This window comes from Cuculus canorus, chromosome 8 (assembly GCF_017976375.1).
Source record: "Cuculus canorus isolate bCucCan1 chromosome 8, bCucCan1.pri, whole genome shotgun sequence".
NCBI classification, from domain to species: domain Eukaryota; kingdom Metazoa; phylum Chordata; class Aves; order Cuculiformes; family Cuculidae; genus Cuculus; species Cuculus canorus.
This window is the reverse complement of record NC_071408.1, coordinates 956723-978407: the sequence shown is the minus strand read 5'-3', so window position 1 is coordinate 978407 and position 21685 is coordinate 956723. Positions and strand designations below refer to the sequence as shown.

Here is a 21685-nt window from a genome sequence, read left to right as displayed (position 1 = left end):
ACATCACCTCTTGCAAAGATTGTAAAACGTACCAAGGAGCGGCAGTTCCAGAAAGAGCATCGCACAGCAGCAGCTTATGCTCCACTGAGAACCAGTTCAGCCAAGGTAGCAACACGCACAACCCAAAACGCAAAGCAATTTAATTCTCCAGCTCCCCAGCAGTTCTCAGCAACATTCATCTTTCAGGTTCTCTACTTCACCCACCTTCATCACAAACGTTAACCAGTCTACAGTACGAGCTAACTCACAGATTCCCAAGGCTTTTTTCCAGCCGGGAACTATGTACTCGAAAGATATCAAGCCAAGGATGACAAAACAAATATTACCTGCAATGCAACAGTTTTGTATTCAACGGATGTAAGACCTAGAAAGTCCCAAGAGCTGCATACAAAGGTTCTGCAGCTCTCCTCTGGAAAACTGAATTGCTGGAGAATCAATGGCCATTTTTCTTATTTCAGTCATTTAGAAATGTGTATTTCTCAACTGTTCAATATTTAGATTATTGATCCAGTCAAAAAAATAAGTAATTTACATTGCTCTCGGATTTTTCAGTGCTTATAGACTTCAGAATTTAAGTGCTGCTCACTGCTACACATTCAAATGAATGTTACAGCAAAGAAGGGTTTCCAGAGAGGTGGTAGATACTCCGTAGACTCTCAGAATGGTTTGGGTTGGAAGGGACCTTAAAGATCACCCAGTTCCAAACCCCCTGCCATGGGCAGGGACACCTCCCACTGGCTCAGGCTGCCCAAGGCCCATCCAACCTGGCCCGGGACACCTCCAGGGATGGGGCAGCCACAGCTTCCCTGGGTGACCCGGGCCAGTGTCTCAACGCTCTCACCATGAAGTTCCTCCTTATGTCCAGTCTAAATCTGCCCCTCTTCAGTTTATCCCCATTCCCCCTCATCCTGTCTATGCCCCTGTAAACTGCCCCTCTCCAGCTTTCCTGTAGCCCCTTCAGGCACTGGAAGGTCGCTATAAGGTCTCCTCGGAGCCTTCTCTTCTCCAGGCTGAACAACCCCAACTCTCTCAGCCTGTCAACAACCTGGAAACATTCAAGGTGAGGGTGGACTGAGCTCTGAGCAACATGATCACAGCGGAAGACGTCCCTGCTCACTGCAGGGGTGTGGACTAGAGGACCTTTAAAGGTCCCATCCAACCCAAACCATTCTGTGATTCTAAGTGGCTCATATTCCAGAAGAAAGCTGCAGCGTGGGGAGTGAGATGTTGGTTAAATGGTTTGTCACAAGTCTTCTGGTATCAAAGCACATTTTGGACTTTGTTAAATTGAAAGAAAGATCTTCAATACCAAACTCAGTGTAAAATTAATTTCATCTATGAATGCCCTGGCTGCAGACTGCAGTCCCGCATGTCTGTGCCGAAACAGAAGCCTGGGCTAAAGCATAACCTTTAAATGGGTCTCTCTTGTGCTTCTTTAGCCGTGATGATCTGATTTGTCGCATCTAGTAACTCACGTCCTCCGCTGATGATGAGCTCAGCTTCTTCTATTTGTTTTCCACCACATGAACTCCAAGTTCGGATCAAGGCTGCCCGTTTTCACCAGTGAAACTCTCTGTGTCAGTAGTAAGACTAAGAGATAATATATAGTCTGAGGGGTGTATTTAAATGACTTGTTCAACATGATTTAAACTGAGCCAGAGCACATTTGGTACAAGATACCGCTGCTTGCCTCCAATTAGGTTATCCTGAATGAATAAATGGGAAGAGCAACAAAATAAAAGGGCACAAAAAAGCCTGCAAAACATCTTCAGTCAGAAAGAGAGGCACGATTTTATGGAGTTTGATTCCATTTCTACTTTCACTGCTTAAAAAATGATTTCAGAGATCCTGAAGGAAGCCCACATTGCTCAATACATACTGAAGGGGTTAGCAGAAATCAAATTATTTATATTTAAGCCTATAAAAATTGATCTTTCCTTTTACTTCTTTCTCCTCTATCTACCAAGCGTAAGTAAAATTACTCAGTACACAGAGTAGATAGAATGAAGGCTTCAAAGCTACCTAGAACTGTATCTAGGCAACTTGTTTAGCAGGAAAATATAATCATATCCTTATACCTTCAAGTGTCCAGAGACCAGTGCTTCAAATCAAAGCTGGTGTTTCAAGTGCCTCCGCGTGAAAGGAAAAACTACACCATGTCATTGCCCTAAGTGGTATTCTATGGAGGAGAGGGCAAGGACCTTAGTCCATTTTTGTGGAGCACAGACAAACAAGCAGCAGGAGAACACAACTTTAACATCAAGACAGGTTAACCAAATGTCTCTTCCAGCCAGGCTCGCTGTGATTTCTTGCTATAGAGAGGAACCCTGCATCCTCGGAGGTAAAGTCTTCGGCTAGATTAAAAACAGAAACAGAATCAGGAGGTTCACATGCAACCTCAGTTTTCACTGTTAAAAAACTTTTCTTCTTTTAGACAGGAGATAGAGGAAGGAGATAAAAAGGGACAACATTGTGATTCGAAGGTAAACGCAAGTCAGCAGTAGTACACTGGACCACAGCGCACTGTGTGGCAGCACAGTGAAGATCACCTGGCACAGCAGGTGAGACTTCTGTCTCGGTCCTTGCAGAAACCTGAAGAAGGGCCAGGAAAACAAGCGCTGCTCTCTCTCTCAAAAACCCAAGGAAGGACAGACAGCTGCTGTCTGAACCCAAACCTTGGAGACAGAATGCTTTAAAATACATTTCCTTTACTTTGAGAGACCTACAAAAGCCTCAGCGCTCTCCCGACCTCAAAGCCATCTAACAAGCTGCGTACTTACTTAGAGACTAACAAAAAAGTTATTAATATAAGGAAGCGGAACCTCTCATGCAGAAGGATCTTTATACCTCGGTGCTGGGAAACAGAGCCTCCCCACGAAGGCAGCGATATCAAAGGCTGGTCAAAAGATAAGTCAGGATTTAATCACGAGGAAGCCCAAACTGAAACTTAATCCTAACGCAGAGTGCAGTTTCTGTTTGAAATCTGCTTTTGCTCAGGGGCTGTGAAAGTCTTAGAATAAAGTAGGTTAGAAGGGACCTCTGGAATTCAGCCAGTCCGACCCCCCCAGTCAAAGAAGGGACAACTGCAAAGTTCGATTCAACTTCCAAGTTAAATAATTGCATTTAAGGGTCCTACTCAATCAAGCTCTGAGCATTCCCAAAGACACAGATTCTGCACTCTCTTCCCTCGCTTTCGCTGCTTTGACAAGAACTCTAATGTCAAAGGACAGAAAGGAGACATTTTTAACTAAATTTGCTCAAGCTATTTGCTATTGACATAAAAAAGGAAAGGCATTACCCCCTCACGCATTACAGCATTAACGCTTAGGCTGGGTGTTGCTGCACAAGCTTCTGGCTTCTCAGACCTTTCAGGTTTTGTCTACCTACTCCCACACAACGGGGGTGGCACGAGGCACTGCCGTACAACACCAGTTCTCCTTTCATTCTTGGGGGGATTTCCTTACTATTAAGGAAAATGGAGGACTGTCGAACTTTAGCTGTTGCCAAGCCTGTCACTACCGAACAACAGCACTTGGAGATCTTCATGTAACTGAGGTGGCTTTCTCCAAAAGATTTAGGGTGGAGGTTTAATCTCCCATACGGCAGAGAGGCAGACTGGAGCCTGAACATCCAGAGAAGGAACCTGCACATCCCCAGAGAAGGAACCTGCACATCCCAGACAAGGAACCTGCACATCCCAGAGAAGGAACCTGCACATCCCAGAGAAGGAACCCGCACATCCCAGAGAAGGAACCTGCACATCCCAGAGAAGGAACCTGCACATCCCCAGAGAAGGAACCTGCACATCCCAGACAAGGAACCTGCACATCCCAGACAAGGAACCTGCACATCCCAGAGAAGGAACCTGCACATCCCAGAGAAGGAACCTGCACATCCCAGAGAAGGAACCTGCACATCCCAGACAAGGAACCTGCACATCCCCAGAGAAGGAACCTGCACATCCCAGACAAGGAACCTGCACATCCCAGACAAGGAACCTGCACATCCCAGAGAAGGAACCTGCACATCCCCAGAGAAGGAACCTGCACATCCCCAGAGAAGGAACCTGCACATCCCCAGAGAAGGAACCTGCACATCCCAGAGAAGGAACCTGCACATCCCAGAGAAGGAGCCTGCACATCCCAGAGAAGACTGGGGATGTAGGACAGCTGAACATTCCATCTTCAGGAAGAATTCAACTCAACAAGACAGGTGAACCTTCATACAGGGATCATAAAAAAATGACTTTTTAATCTTGGGTCTCTTCCAGGGCAGAAGAGAGTGCATGGAGAAAAAAAAAAGGGTCTTTATTATAGTAACAGAAAGGCAAGATGGCATTTGGGCATTTGACAAAGAGTGGTGAGGAAACCTTCCAGCCAACAAAACATTATAAAGAGATTTATTTCACTTGACAGAGTAATACCGGGAAGGGATCTGATCAGCACAGCTTTGGTCTATCACAAGCCATTTCAGGGAGAGAAGGCAGTGTGATAGTTTCCACTACATAAAGGAAATAGATGCTCCGAGAAAAGAGAAAAGGCAACAACGCATTAGGGACAGGAAACAAAGTGGACTGGAATTCGAGCGAACAAAGCCCTGCGCCAAAAATTAACGCAGGAATTTTCTGAAGAAGAAATTGGATAATATTGACAGCAGCGAGCTGACATCAGTGCCCTCTTTACAAACCATTTCCCTTACTGTAAGGAAGGAGATTAAAAATGGGTTTGATACAGCCTGAAGCAAAGAACCTTTGACAGACAGAACTATCCAGAGCATTCTGCTGAAGGATGCAGTGTGCTGTTTTCCACTTGCAGCATGACAAATCACACGGGGAAGAGAGAGCAGAAATAAATCCATTTCACCCCAACATCTCCCTGTAGAACACTGCAGCGCCGACAAAGCTAACCCGTATTTTTGTATTTTTCCTGTCTACCCCTTCTTTTCAAAAAAATAAAAAAAAAAAAAGCCCCAATAAACCAAGAAAATTTTATCCCAACAGCGGTCATTACAAGCACATTAAAATGTTTGCTGGATATGGCTTTGTATTCACAATTTTCTGTTCCAGCAGAAATTGCAAGTACTGTGTTTCTAGAACTAAGACAAAATTACCCATTTGATGCATTTGCTTTTTCCTTCTTTTTTTACCAGGAGTCCCCTTTGCAGTAAGGGAACAATTTCTTTCTGAATAACCATTTTTTGTTGCCCTGGGGGATTCTTCGCAATCTCTCCTAGAAGGAATGCTCTGGCCCACAGCAGCAAACTGCAACGGTGCCCTTATTCTGTATTTCTCGTGTGTGCCCGAGCTGATTCGGGACGGGGCACTTCATTCACGTTTGCAGTCAGAGCTCTGTCCAGACAAATGGTCTCAAACATCACTGTAGCAGACTCCCAAGGAGCTCCTGCACAAACCCTTTTCATAGGTGTTAAAAAGTCAACGGCCACCTAAAGAGGCACTGAACTTGGGAAGAGTCCGCAGGTAATTCCCATGCAGGTCAAGCCCTCCCCCACGTGCTTTTCTCTTACAGAACGCTCTGAGGACTTGACAAGATTAAGCAAGGCCTGTACGATTTATTTTGCTGGTAGCAAAACCTGAAAAAAAACAATCCCAAGCTTTTAAGTGAGGAAGGCACAGAGCCCGTGATGTTAGCGAGGAGATGAAAGGGGGGGTCCTAAAGCAGAGGAAGGCACGTGGGTACTTTGGGATGACAACTGAATCTCATTTCAACACAGATGATGGGCCACTGCCTCCAAAAATTGTATTTAGGGAGTCCAACACAAATCTAGCCTCCAAAAATCATATTTAGGGAATCTAACACAAAACCAGCCTGTGTTTTATTTAAACTAAGGAAGAACATAGCTTTGAGAAGGAAAATGCTTAACGGTGTTCTGTTTAGCGGGCTAGATGACAAAAGAAACAACACTAGAAAGGTTCACTCCAAGAAAAGTGAATTAAAGAGAGCTACGATTAGATTAAGCATGTCCGGTAGCCTCAGTTGAATCCCTGGCAAAATCAACAGCACAACAAACACCTTTTACCTTTCCTCCCGCCGATGAAAGGCTCAGGTATGTGACAGCAGAGGGTTTCAGGCTTGCACTTGAAATATTTTGACAGAGCCCTGCAGGGAAGACCATCCCCTGCTTCAGGCAGGGATTTTCATCCAAATGCACTATTTTTTTTAATGTATATCAACACTAGCATTTCACTAAAGATCTATATCTCCCTCTGCTGAACAGATGAAGGGAACAGCAGCCTTGATGGGAACCGCCAACTGGGTTTTTAACCTTTGTATTCAACAGATTCCCTATAGCTTGAAGTTAGAGATGACATTTGCCGGGTTATGGATAACGGTCTTTACACACTGGGGATATTTTTTACTGACTTGTCTAAAGCTTTTGACGCAGCAGCCCATAAAACCTCCACCCTAAATAACTTGTCTCATATTAAGGAGAGAAGGAGGAGACATAAAACATTAGAGATCTTAATCAGTTGAGAAAAGGGCTCTGATGGGAGGAGGAAGCAAAACAGATTTCTCTAGAACTCCTTTGAAACTTTGACCTTTATGGTTTTAAAGAGCTACAGAGGTTTCTCACTGGAATAAGGGATAGCTGTTTTCTGTGCAATTCAAAGATTGCCATCTATCAGACTGCTGGAGAAACAAAGTATTCGGAACACATGAGGGAGATTTACTAATATTACAAACCCAACGAAGACAATAGCAGAACCAACCTGCTGCTTGTGGAAGAATTCATTCTATATGTCCAAAAGGGAAAAAATAATTATATACTACTCAGACAAAATCCAACTTTTCTCCTTGACTATGTAATGTGCGCAGCTCTATACGCACTAGTTTGTGCAGGTCAATGCCCAAAATGAGTTTTAAAGCATCTACAACATGAGAAGAACTGTCATTTTATAGCAGAAGGTGCTTCAACCCATGCTGTCTAACGGACCACATCTCTGAAGATCAGAAACTTCTCACATGTGCACCAGGAGTCTTATCTGACTGCTCGATACATCTTTCAAAGCCAAAAGTACTACATCATCTGTCAAACGGATCTCTCCCAATTCACGGTCCTCATTGTACACAGTATTCGACCTCAGAGCAAACCTGTGTCAGCTCTGGTTCCTGAATGACTCGAGGTTCTGCAGGTCATGGAGCTGCGACAGCGGCAAAGGGCAGCACAGTCAGTAGGGACCACGTGCTCCAAGAGGTCAAGATCGTGAAGATACAAGCGCAAGGTATCGGGAAAGGTAGATAAGAACTGGAACATGCATTCATGAAGCAATAGCTTTAAGGCTTTTGTCATATCGACAAACATACAACAAGAACCAAACAGGCTGCCGAGCAGTCAGACTGGCGCTACAGAAAGCACAGGCTGCTGCTGCCGCACGCATCACAATACGCAGCTGAGGACCAACGTTTGCCAAATTATCAGGCAAACCTGATTTTGGTCCAGAACTACATTTTGCTTCGCTAGCCTGAGGAGATACAAGCCTTCTTTTAGTAAGTTCCGGAGATTGCGATCGAATTAAGGACCCCAACTGCCCTCAAAGCAGACTCCGCTGGAAACGATATTAAATACAGCATCACAGTTGCTAATAGTCAAACTTCAGGTAAAAATGCTTAAACCACAAGCTGAAAGGTCTGGTGTGGTCTGCAGACAAGGAAGTAAACACCGGGAAGTACATGATAATCCACAGGTGTCCAAGGTGGAAAAGAGGCAGTGTGTGCCAGCTGGGCAATGGAATATGTCCTGGGAAGTCGCATTACATTTCCACACATAACTACAGTCTTACTTTGTCACCTTGAGATTCCAATGTCTAACAGAGCTCTCAACCCAGCCGGAGCAGTCAGAAACACTCCTCTTAAAAATACACGCACCGCTTACGCGCTCACACGCTGTGAAAAGGTACCTCGGCGGTGAGGGCCCACACAGCACCTGCAGGTTACCGCTTCTCCTACACAACCTGGCAACCTCCACCGGCTTGTACGGAAAGCACAGTGGATGTTATAAAAGTCTGAGTGTTCAAAGTACCCAAATAAAAGGCTGGAACAGTTAATCGAGGCAGCAGTCTGCGCAGGAGATAACACAGGAAGCCATTACAGATGCTGTCATTCCAACGAGCAATTCCTCTAAATGAGCTACCAGAAAAACTGCAGCTTTGGAAACTGCCAGGGCTGGAAAGGATTAAACTCCAAGGAACAGAGCAATAGCTAGCAGCAAGAGCAATTTGGCATTCTGAGGAAAAGATGAATCTTGGAGTTGCTTATTCCATTCCTGAATTTCAAGGCTCATTTAAATTTTAATTTGAATTGTGTAACATTGACTAAATGACTTCTACACCAGTCGGAAGACAAAATGTTCAGGAAAAGAATATTTAAGCAAACAATTAGCACATTCATTTCTGCTAATGACAGATTTATCCTTTCCTCCAGAGAATCAAACGGAGCTTTTCAAGTTCATTTTATTCCTTCACTTCTCACTGAAGTGTGACGACCTCTGGGTTAAAGTTTGGAAACACCCCACAGGTCTTTAGGTTGTTTCTCACTGTTCATTGCAAACGCTTTATCCGACACAAGTCAGAGACTACGTTCTATATGTACAACGAAAAAAGTTACATGGGCTTTTTTCTGAAGCTGCTGTGAAATTTTCATGTCCAACGTGTCCTGCTGCTTGTGAGTGGTCTCGTGTCCCCTCCTGATTTCCTAGGAAGCAGCTGCAGCAAGGCAGGACGACACTGTGCGGCGTCTGGCTGATCTGGTAGCACCTCTGACATGTGGAAACAGGCAAGTCAGCTTAACTGCAAGCATCGTGGGCTTAAATGCCACGGCACAGCTGCAGCCGTCCTGCTGGCCAGCCTGGAGCAGCAGCAGTGTCATCTACCTACCAGTGCCAGAAAGACTGTCTTCACCAGGACAGCAGGAGGTACAGTTCACGACTTCCAGTTACATCCCAGCATCCAAGAAAAGGGGTAAATTTAGGTCAAAGTTTCAAGATGGTGTTCTAACCTTAAAAATCCCACTAAGCTCCATGGTTCCCCCCAGTTGGTGAGACAGAAATCACAACCACGTTAGCCAAAAATATAGATTCCTCCAAACGACCCTCAAGTGATTGAAGTGCTGAAGATGCTTTCAAGGGTTACAACAGAAGAAACACTTGCAATGAAGTCTGGAATGAGTCTACACAATAAGGCGACAGGTGTGCACTTCCAAAACACAGACCTTATCCCCTATTCCCCTGCCAACAGCCTCAGAAATCACAGGAAGATTTTTGGATGCCTGCAAAAAGAAAAGACACTGTGCAAGGAAAGTTTAATACAGGTAATGGGCAAGACCTGGACTGCCGCATACCGCCCCGATTTCATAAAGGCTGAATTTTTGAGCACCGCTGTGAAGTTCTTCCACAGGCTGGAAAGAAACATCAACCTTTCTCTGTGCCTTTGAATGCTGCGCTCAATTTGTACGCTTAAGGTAATCCTGTAGCTTAAGCTCAAAGAAGCCGTCTAACTCCACCCTAAACATATCATAAATTCACACAAATAGATTCTTTCTGAGTCACTGCAGGCTTTCAACAGGGCGGAGTATTTATCCATGAGAATCTATTAAAGGTAAGACCTTGCTTTCAGCTGGAAAACATTAACGCTCTTCCAAAAAGGCATACTGCCTTCTCGGTCATTAATATCACATCATTCTTCTGAGCTGAGTGACAAGCCAGGCAACTCACTTGGATCTGAGGCAGCATGAAAGGCTCTACAGAAGGATGCTTGGAAAACAGAAATCACTGCTCCAGTTACTGCAGCAGGAAAATCAATATTTCACTGGACAAGGTTGGTCTCCAGAGTGGTCCCGCTTGGCCATCAGGTATATTAGCAAAATTGAACGATGCTGATAAAGAAGCCACATGTGACCTTGAACTGTGAGTGCATCAGGGTGATGCAGAGATCTTAAGGGAGGTGTAAATAGTTGCAAATGAAAACAAAGCTGTTGACATAGCAACAGGAGTCCTCTGGCACGCTGGATGCTTCCGAGCGGTATTGTTAGCTTTGTGGCCATTCAACAGTGAAAGAGAGGTGGCAGCTTTCAAAGCCAGAGTGCGAATCCCATTCTGTGATGCTGATGATGGTGCACAACAAAGATCTTTAAAAAGCGTGCAAAACCCATCTTTGAAGGAAAAGCACTTTCTTGGAAAATGCTCTTCTTCGGTGTCCCCGTGCAAGTAGGGAAGGGAATACGGAGAGACAGAGCAGGCAAGAAAGGAGAGAAACCTCAGCACTGGGAGACGACCTCATGTTCAGTGAGGATTTGTCCCTCGGTAGCAAATGCAGATCTCAGTCCAGGCTGCCAAAAGCCTGCCTGAGGCTGGCAGCGGTGGGCTACGATCAGGGCAGGAGCTACACGGTTACCAGTATGAAGGCAGAGGTGGAAAAGCAGAATTGGCAGTGTTTAGGAGGCAGCGTGACATCCCCAGAGCTGGTAGTCTCAAACTCCGAAGCTGTAAGTAGCAAAATCAACATAAATCAGCACTGCCCCATGTTTTCCCTGCCCTGCTCACTTCATCTGAACCTACAGTCAAGAGTCTGCAACAACACACTGAAGCCGTTTGGAGACGTGACCAAGATCAAAACTAACCTAGCAAAACCTTCAGCTCTGACCATGTTGGAGGTGTTCCGTCTCTCTCCTCTGTCCATCTGCACTTTTCCACCACTTCCACTTATTCCATGAAGCTCCTTGCGAGCAGGCAATCTGTCCGTGCCTCTACAGCTCCGAGGAACCCCCTTGTTATCCCCCAAATCCAACCTGCTAGATTTGTGCGTCCTACTGGGAGAAAAAAATACAGCATGCGAGAGGATGATGCACCCAGTGTAAGAACTTGGGAATCTGAAGTTTTGATGACATGATCTCTGCATAATATATGGGAAATAAAAGGTCAGTGGTAGCCGCTGACAGTGTTACAGCATGCTGGGAATAAAGCATCGCTACTCTCAATAGCTGCGCTGAGCTCACTCAGGTTAGCAGACAGGCTGATCTCACCCAGACTGCGCAACTCGGACATTCGAGCTACAATCTGCATGCGTTTCGAGCCCCTTTTTAAAAAAAAAAAAAGAAAAAGCAGGCAAATGGCACTGCTAGAAAATATATGGGTTGAGGGCATCGGTGCTGTTGCTGAGGCAGAACAATAATAACTTCAGTCATGATTTATATAGCTAATTTCAGGATAAAACCCTATCTATTTTTAAAAAGAGGAAAAGACCACAAAATTACCTGATTTCGTATTCGGCTGTGATTACAGTTTATACTGCCCAATGTTTCAACTCAGTAAGCATGCAAATAGAATATTTTATTAAAGTAAGAGACAAAAGGGATCTTTCCTTCTTTATGTCCCTTCTCCACCGCCACAGATTTTATCAGGCTGCAGCCAGGCGCTCTAGCTTCCCTCTCACCTGAAGTACCTGTCTGATTTTAAGAGAATTATTTCCCAAACCAAATACCCATTCCTCTCTTGTATAGGCTTTATTTCCAGTTTATTGCTCATTTGTTCCATTTTAAGCTACCAAAACGATCTTTTGGTCATCTAAAAGCTTTCAGAGTGAAAAGCCCAGAAAAGAAACATACACATCATCCATACGAGATGGTAATCCTGGGATTTGCTTCCACAGAAGCAACTAAAGCATGGTTTTCTTTGGCTGAGACACCCAGCAGGGGGTCAGGCTGCCATCACGCTCAGCGCGGGACATACAGAAGTGACCCTCCCAACCCCAAAAAGCCCTCAGATTGGGGACCAGAGGTCCTCACCAGATGGAAGCACACGGGGAAAAAAAGGGCAATCAGAGCACTTCAACAGCTGCCGCATCAACTCACCAAACATAACGTGTTTCGGTAGACCTCTACGGGACTTCTAAGTATCTTCCTTCCTTCCTATTTTTCTGTAAAAGGGAGTTCTTCTAAAACTGGAGAAAGTTAGAGGAAGCACAAAGGTCCTTCTCGATATTTTACCCATGCACGGTAATGAATAATGGTGTTGCTGACAGAGGTGAGCCAACAGTCAGAATTTCACTAACAAATGAGAAGGGGTAAACTGGAGAGAGGGTAGAAAGGACCTTAAGACAGCCTTCCTACTTCTGTGGAGAATGCAGAGGGGGAGAGGGCACAGAGATTCAGAGATGTCAGTCTAATTGAGGCATCTGATCAGGAAACCCACGTCCAAGGCGCATTCTGAAAGGATGGATGCAAGCGGACAAGACGCATTTGTCAAGGTTAGAGGAAAATGTTTCCTTAAGTAAGGTGTAAAGAACAAGAACTTATGAAAAGGTGTTTCACCTGCATGAGTGGTTAGGAAAGACCCTCAAGAGAAGAGAAAATAGGAAATGGAAGTTCAAAAAACCAGTCATAATTTCAAAATACTAACACTGAAAAGAAGTTCGGCTTGCAGTCAAAACAGCACTGCTACAGCGAGGCACGCCAGCTCGCAGGCTAGTTCGCATACAGGGAAAGGGAGGAACCAGAACACATACATTTAGTAATTTACTAATGGTACATTAAATCAATTTTCTTCCTCCTTTTATATCTCAAATATTAAGTACCAATACTTTTCTCGCACACCAACCATTTCATCAATTGCTCATCTCATCAAGTCTTCAGCTATAAATATATATGCACACAAACGTATACACACATACATAGCATTAAGTTCCATCAAACCAACGAATAAAACAGCGGTTATGCACGGGAGCAGCACTTCTGCCTGAATTGTGCATAAAATTGTGTTGGATGCGATGCTAGAAAACCTCCACTCTTTTACCATTGAATAAATCACTAAAAAAATAATTGAAACATTAATTTTCCAAACTGAAAATCCTCAGAGGGCATGAACGAACCAAGGCAGAGAGAGGACAGCTTTCTCAAACTGCTCACTGCACTGGTCACTGAATTACTGGGCAGTGCTTGGCACTGCTCATCTTTATTTCTACAGGGCACAAACAGATCAGTGTGCCCAATCTCCCACCTCCTTTTTCTGTTTAATACTACTCAAGGAAACCAGCTTTGAGTCTACCTTTATTGATTTTATAGCCCATGTGACAAATTACTCTATTTACAAGTTATATTGCTTTTTCCATAGACTAAATGAAATTAGTAAACAAGACTAGCCGAAAGTGATGAAGGAGGAAAAACTTTTGTCTCCATCAGAACCCATTAAACCGGGCTCCTTGACTACCCAGAATATAAATTGCAGAATCACCAAATGGTTTGGGTCAGAAGGTATCTGTAAAGGTCACCCAGACCAATCCGCCTGCAAGGCGCAAGGACGAACGCACTGTATTTTGCTGTGACTTTTTTTGGTAGGAGTACAGAAATAACATCTTTCGAGACCCCAGAATTTATTTTAATCTCATCAGCCATTTTTTCACATGTATTTATGGCTGAAAGATCAATTAGAATTCCTTCGTGGGAAGTCATTCCCATCAGTTCAATTACTCCATGTAATTGTTTCAGTAATCATAGTTAAACATCCATTTTAATTTTTATTTAGAGACTCAATTACCAAGCATCAAGCAGATGTAAATACTTTTAAAATTTTATCTTCTCTCCCTCCTAAGCCTTCCTCCCCTCATTTTACCCCTCAGCATTTTCTAAATCACCAAAATGCACACGTAGCCATTTAAAAGCTCCATATATCTGCTGGGGCTCCCTAATGCCCCTTCCTGAAGCGCACTTGAAGATGAGCCCACCGTGGTTTGTTCAGCACCAGCACCTCGGCTGCCTCCACCCCATGTGCCCTACAGCTCCAAAAGCCTTCGTGAATCCACACCCCCTCTGCCTTCCAGGTGGAAAGGAATCCCAGTGACTGATTTCTCTGAAGAATTCTGTTTCGCGGTGCTTTCACACATCTATTTTAATCAGCAGCTGATCCGTTTGGAGCTGGTGCTCTCATCTTCCCTAGAGCCTTTCACAGACAGCCCCTTTCATTCAAATGCCTCTTCCAGGTATTGTAATTCAATTCTGTTCTTCCATGTAATTCACTAAACTTCACCAAGATACCTGTCAAGCAAGTCAATATTTTACACTCTAACTTGAATCCATTTTTTGCAGTGTATCAAAATGCAAATTTATCTTTTCCTCCTAGGAGTCAGAACCGGCCTGGAAATGGGAACACCTAAATAAAATGGCAAACCAGTGGTTGCCATAATGATCAGCGTAACTCCCGAAGTCCAGAGATAGCAGATGCTGTCTGAACAGCTAGTTACAAGCGCATTAGAACCCCCAGAGGAGAAAGAAAATGCAGAGTTGGTTAAAACATTTATAGGGGCCTCTGAGTTTCAGTGGCTGTATGCATAGCATGATACGGTTTCCTCCCAAAGCGATACCCGCTCTGCTCTCAAATCTTTTTATCATCACCAAGAACTATTTAATCTAAGTGAATAAAAGGCTCGCCGTGCCTTCCCCACCGACCACTTCAAAAAAAACCCAAGCCCATTAACAGCGATGCTTTGCCCAACCTAGGAAAAGATGAGCCCACCCACGGGGACCGCAGCGGCAGCAAGGGGAAACACGCACAGTCACTGCTCTACAGCACGCCTCAGGTAAAACCAGTTAAAATTCCCAGTATGGCTTTGTAGTATTTACAGAGCGATGCTACAAATCAGAAAGAACAACTATCACCATGTTAACGCATTAACTTTGCTGTGAGCCTCTCAAAGCCGAGCTTCGCCCGGTTGCCGTAGTGATCTCAATAAACACACCAGGTGACTTGTTTTCACCAGCTTTTATCTCCCAGAGAGGCAGCCAAATTAAAAAGTCAGGCTGCTGGATGAAGTTGACACTCGGGTATCATGATGTCTTCTGGGTGACTGCACACTTAAAATGCCTCATATTAAGACTTTTCAACTGCAGAGACACCTCAGTTCTGAGCGCAGCAGCCAACATCCTCTCTTTGGGGAGGAACAAGAAACAAAGGAAGGAAGAAACAGCATCTGTTTGCCCAAACCCCCTTTTGCCTACCTGCACAGCCAAAAGCGAGGTGATACCTAGAAGAGGGGCTGAATTTGACACAACACACATTGGCCTTGGCCTCGATGCTTGCTACTGAGTTGTCCAAGTTGGTAGACCACAGCTTCACTAGAGAAACAGAAAAAGAAAAACTAGTGAACAAAAAACAATCAGAACAACAAAAACAAAAAAAATCAACATCACATGAAAGGCATAACACCTAGCTATTTCATAAATGGGCTTCTGAAAAGCCTCAAATGTGAAAATGTTAGTGATTACAAAGGGTCAGTTGCTGCTGATGGCTGGTAAGCTTGAGAGTGTTCTCAAGTGCACACTATAAATATTCCACCCACCTCCACGCTCACAGGAGATGCTGAAACTCCACATCCCGCACAGCTGAGAACATCGGAGCAGAGACTAACCACACGTTAGAACCTCAGCACTTAAGGCTATTGCAGATTCATATGAACAAGAGCAGGAAAGCCTGCATCCTTCCTTTCCTTTACCCATAGGTGGGGGACAAGAACTCCATGCTCCATGGCAGAATTGCTTTGTACAGAATAAATACACCTAATTGCATGCTTGAGCGAGAACAACTTCATTTATTCCTGAGAAACCGGCACAAACAGGAAAGAAATCAGTCTGCTGGCTTCCTATGATGATGTATTTCCTTGGCACAAGGAACTCTGCTGTTCTATGACACTACAGTGTGAACATTAAGCTTCGTGGTACAAAACGAGCTCCTCCCCGAGTACTCGTGTCAGTGCTTCACAGGACAACCAACAGGAAACACCAGTGGCTTTTCAAACGCAGCCTTCCCCACTCTCTGCAAACACTTCAGCTACTGTTTAAACTTAAAGATGAAGAGTGCCGGGTGCTCCCCACGGAGCCAACTTCACTACTGAAAGCTACAGACGACACACGTTGTTCTTGGTCCAAGCGAAGGAGCAGCACGCTGGCATCAAGCCTTGTTGATGCCTACAAGGCAGACTTAAGACCTAAATGCCCTCCCTTCCCTTGATGAGTGGCTGTGCTGTACTTGGGCATCCCGATTAGCGTGCTGAGGCAGGAAGCAGGGCAAGCCGAAGCCAATGTTTGAACACAGAGGAGCTGCAGGAAAGCTTAATCCCCTAACCAGCTGCTACGAACTGCCTGGGCTGCTTCAGATCTGCAGCCAACAGGTCCTCTGCTGTCTACTTACAGAAAGCTCCCTTTGGAGATGAAGTGAGCAAAAATGGGAAAAGAACGGGAATCCTGATACCCACTGTGGTCAATAAATGAAGCAAATGGTCTTTTGGTGCCGTATCACCTCTTGGTCAGTCCTTCTCAGGAGCTTTGAAAAGGTAGCAAGGCTTACACATGGATTACTCAAGGAAGTTTTAGATGGTCAAAGAAAAGGAGGAACACTGGTAAAAAAGTGCACCTGCTTTTTAACAGTATGGCAAGCAATAAAAAGCAATGAGATCGCACTATTTCTGACCATACCTAGGAGAACTGCGTCAAGGATGAAGGAAATACATGACTGTGCAAAGCCCACTAAGGAATCATTTTAAATACAACACCGTGTGGGTATCCGACTGCTGCCTGGAACCATTATAAAGCAGAACACGTATACAAGAAATACAAATACACTGATGCATACCGTACTCGCATATAAGCATTATGTAGAATTCAATGAAAACAGCACCCACCCTGCTGCTGGTTTTCAGAAATAAAACCCATTCTCATTTCCCAGAGCTCTAACATTCATCCTAAGCATCTTGCTACATTTCTGAACAAAACCACAGCTTTGTGAGAGTGGCTTAGGGTGTTCCCTCCTCCCCAGAGACACCTCCTCCTCCAGCGCGCTTTGTGTTTGCGGGCGGGGAGGGGAATGGAGCCAGGAAAGTTGATTTTGCTAAACAATAAAAATTAGCAAATTGCTTTAATAAACAGACACTTAGATATGTACAGTCTAAGTTGCAGTAGCAGTAGAGAACGTCGAGTTCATGGATGAGACTGTATAGGAAGCAAATAATACCACAATTACAAGCAGACACTGCTGGCAGACAGCTCTGCCTCAACTCAGGGTGTGCAGGGAGGTTACACGATCTCACAGTTCAAAGCAACGTTCTGCCCCAATCTAGTACGAAAACCACACAGGCTTGTCTTGAAGCCTTCCAACCAGGTATCAATATTTCAAGTCGCATCCAAAGCGGCCAAGTCTCTCCTTGACACCACCTCTAAAACAAATGGCCATCTGGTCTCAGTTTTGCAGCAAAAGCTAATTGAGGGCTCCGTTTCAACTTGGCTCCTTCTTTCATTCCGGTTTTCAGGTCATAAGCGGAGCCATTTAATCTGGTAAAGAGTCAACCTGCGTGTTCAAAGCCATCATAATATTCATTACAACTGACAGAGAGAGATTAGAGCCTGCAATTTCTGTGATCTAACTGCTGTGGGATACGCTGGGCTCCAATTATATCTTAGTCAGTGCCATAAAAAAGGATATATGTGACATATAACAACACGTAATGAAACATGTCAAGTTTTACCTGGAACTGCCCATTATTTTTTAAAAAGAACTGACAGGTTAATAAAGAATAATTCATAAGGGTAGAGTTTATTTGCTGTAGCTTTCAGCAACTTTGCTGAGGTCGAGGCAGTAATTATACAACATACAGATGTCTGGATAACACCTAGAAATTGTGTTGATGAGACAAGCAACCATCCGAGACTGACTATTTCTAAAACACATGTTCTTAAAGCACGTTTCCTAATTTTGCAGCTGCGGAGAGAGACATCTCTACGTGGCCTCAAACTGTGGCCAGCAGGAGTAGGGAAGTGATCGTTCCGCACACACGAGGCTGTACCTTGAATCCTGGGTTCAGTTTGGGGCCCCTCAGTATACAAAGGGCATCAGGTTGCTGGAGGGTGTCCAGAAGAGGGCAAGTCTTACAAGGAACGTCTGATGGAACTGGGACTTTTTAGCCTGGAGAAAAGAAGGCTGAGGGGAGATCTTATCACTGCCTACAACTGCCTGAAAGAGAGTTGTAGAGACGCTGGCGTTGGTCTCTTCTCCCAAGTGACAAGTGATAGGACAAGAATAAATGGCCTCAAGCTGCACCAGGAGGGGTTTAGATTGGATATTAGAAAAAAATTTCTTTACTGAAAGAGTTGTGAAGCACTAGAACCAGCTGCCCAGGGCAGTGGTGGAGTCCCCATCCCTGGAGGTGTTCAAAAACCCTGCAGAAGTGGCACTTCAGGACATGGTTTAGTAGGCACGGCAGTGTTGGGCTGACGGTTGGACTGGATGAGCTTAAGAGGTCTTTTCCAACCTTAATGATCCTGTGATTCCAAGGAAGAAGATGCCTCCAGAACAGCTTTTTTGGTTTAAAATATTTAGGCCTTTATAAGACACTTTTTATTTAGTTGGAGCTTTAAACCAAATGTGCAAGTTTATAAATTAATTTTGTATGCATCAGTTCCCTGTCTAAACACTGAGAAAGAGAGGCAGAAGCCGGCAGTCCAATAGCTGAAGGTGTTGATGCACACAGTTGTACACTGATAGGAAGGATATTTCATCCAGCCTGTCGTTCTTGAAACTCTTATCTCATTGTGTGATGGAGAGGCTGCTCCTACTCCGAAAAAGCTGTAAACCAGGAATAGGATACTGCTACCAGAAAAGTCATTTGCACAGATTTGAGGGATCCCTAGGGAGGAAGGAAGCTGCTTAATTGTCCTGCTAGGCAAAATTTTTGATGCAGTGCTTTGTGCGGGTCAGGATGATGTAAACTCGTGGCTGTGAGCAGGCAATGACCGCAGGGTACTCCTCCTTCCGTAAGACACAGCCAGACATATTTTGGTTGGTATTTTAACTAGCAACATCTTCTTGACCTTTCAAGGTATTCCCAACTGAATCCAACAACCTCCAGGAAATTATCGAACTTCTTTTAGTCAGAAAAAATGAGCAAACTGAAAGTTCAACCTGATATTTCAAGAGCAATGAACACATATACTTCCAGTGAAAGTCAGCAGAAGCTGAAGGAGCTGAGTATCACTGAAAATAAAGACCCAAACAATACTCTGGAAGTCCTCAACAAAGCTGGGGAGCAAACTCCCCAGTTTGTGCAGTTCTCGGCTTAGTTCCCCCTCTAAAAGACTGCCCTCCTTTTCTATGAAGCCAACCCTAAAAAGCTGTTTTGTCCCACTGAATTCAGGAGCACTACAAAAAAGAGCTGCAGTGTTCCCACCCAAGGCCTCACCTACCAAGGCTGCGTGGAAATCACTTTCCTTATGCGTAATGACCCACAGACATTCCACCCTATCATCACCGTCAAGGAGTTGGAGGCTGTCAAAACCCTCTCTAAGACAGAGGTCTACCCCACCACCCCTCCTTCTCCGCCTGTCCCTCCGGAAGAGCCTGCAGCCTCCCAGAGCAGCACTCCAGTTACGCGAGTCATCCCACCACCTTTCCATGACAGCAATTATACCACAGCCCTCCTGCCTTACAATAACTTCTAGCTCCTCTGAAAAATTCACCCGCTCTTGCTTCCATGACAATCACAGCTCCTGCCATTACTGTGTGCATAAAAGAACTGAGATTAAGACTGTGCCACTTCCCCAGGCTGCCTGTAGTACAAGTAAACACTTCTATTTTGCTCACTGCCGTCTCTTCGGGTCCCCATAGAGATGTGCAACTACCTTTGTACCTCTAAAAGGGAAGGGCATGACAACTGTAGATAAAAGTGAGCTTTTCATACACAACGTAGTTACCTCAAGTACAATAATGACTTTATGCACTCATTATCTGCTATTAAAGCAGAAAGGTCTTCCACAAATAAGCATCCTGGATTATCTTCATCTAACAAAGGTAATGCAGAACTTGAGGCCCAAGGATGCTGTTCCTAATTGTATCAGCATCATTTTATCCCTAAGAGCACTCCATCCGTTAGCCCCCACTCCGCTGTGCCAGGCAGAGACAGCTGGGAAGCACCGACGGTAGTTTTCATCTAAGAGCTCCTTCCCCAGTACACATCTACTGAGCATACCGAGTGCTTTAAAAAATTAGCTTCCAGCTTGAAAAGACCGAGGAGAGACAGGCAGATACACAGGCAAGCGGGAAGAATTGGCAAAGCTGTCACTTTTTTGCTGGCTTGTCCTGATCACTTGACAGGAAAACGTTACAGCTGTGCTTTCCGGGGAAGCACGGTAATATCAGCTCCAGTTACACACCACGATCCGCCTGCACCGAGATTCCTTATTAGAAAGCTCAGTGTGGCCTCACATGTGCCGAGAAGTAAAAGAGGACAAGGAGGGTACAGAGAACCTGGATTTGCCACCAGACGCTGTACCTGGCCAGACGTGTCCTACGTATCCAAAGCCGTCCAGAACTCAAACCACTGAACATAAGCAGAAAGACAAAACCTGAAGTCACCTAGGTTTGAATTAAGAAAACTCATCATAGGCGTCACCTTTTCCTCATGTTTAACCCTTTCCATGTGATCACGGATGTGGACACGAGAACATTAACTTGGACTTCTACCTCTGTTGCTCTGTACCTCAAGACTTGTACAATCTGTGCTTATTTCAGCTACTTTCCCACAGAACCGTCTCTAAGGGGATTGTTACACTTGCAAACCACAGACAAACCATGGTAGAAGCAAAGGATAAAGATGTATCAGCCCAGGTTTATTCGCCAAAATCCCCCTACACCTTCAAAAGACCTCTGTGAATTGAAATGCAAGTTATGTACATCTGCTGACTTTATTACAATAATTTTAAGTAAACACTACGCTTTTAGAAACGATTACTGAAGAAGTGAGGTGTTAAACTAGAGATGGGAGCCCTGCTCGCAGCTGGCTTTGCAAAACCAGACAACTTGTTAACATGCTAATAAATGCATGTCTACCTGGCAGATAAGCTTTTTCAAATGCATAGCATGAGTGGAGAGCAACGTGATGAAGAGGGTGATATTTTACAAGGTGAACGCTCCCTCCTGCTGCATTTAAGCACACAGAAAACAGTCTTGACTTCCACCAAAAAGGGTGGTGGGGGGGGAAGGTATCAAAAACATTTAAAACCCACCTTATATATAAAATAATAATTAAAGCTGGATTTCGTAAATGGAATTAGCAGTACGTTCAGAGTGCCGAATGCAATTGAGGAACACTAGTACAGCTTTCTTTTGAAACAGAATCTAAAAGCATTTTAGACAGGGGAGCAGCTTGTAAGGTTTAATGTTTATGAAAAATTAATCTACCATTTCAAAGCAAACGATGAAGAGCTCTGTCCACAGCTATATCAGCCCATCTCAGAGAGTTGATCTCCACTGACTATGAAAGGAAATCTAAAGCTCTTGCTGCTTTATACCTCTAATTTGATGTTGTAAATATATATTAGAGATAAAATTTTGTTCGTTAGGGATGAGGAACATATCCCTTTCTTTAGAAGGTTACTATTTCTTCTAAGGAGAGGAACATAAAATTTCTTCACTGAAAGTGCTCTCGGGCTCTGGCAGAGGCTGCCCAGGGAGGTGGGGGAGTCCCCGTCCCTGGAGGGGTTTAGAAGACGGGTGGATGAAGCACTCAGGGATCTGGTTTAGGAGTGGACAGGGATGGCTGGACTCGATCTCAAAGGTCTTTTCCAATCAAGCGATTCTGTGGGTTTTCTGCCAGCATGATAGGAAAGGGCTTAACAGTTCTCCAAAAGCCCTTTGTCAA

At 44.5% G+C, this 21685-nt stretch overlaps 1 protein-coding gene across 4 annotated transcripts in view; it reads right to left on the bottom strand.

Moving 5' to 3' along the window:
* Positions 1 to 21685, bottom strand: part of COP1 (COP1 E3 ubiquitin ligase) — a 131292-nt gene that overhangs the window by 43482 nt on the left and 66125 nt on the right. For all 4 annotated transcript variants that reach the window (XM_054072614.1, XM_054072615.1, XM_054072618.1 and 1 more), the window contains exon 15: positions 15000 to 15116. In XM_054072614.1, coding sequence (XP_053928589.1) covers positions 15000 to 15116 — 117 coding nt within the window. The remainder of the gene's footprint in view (positions 1 to 14999; positions 15117 to 21685) is intronic.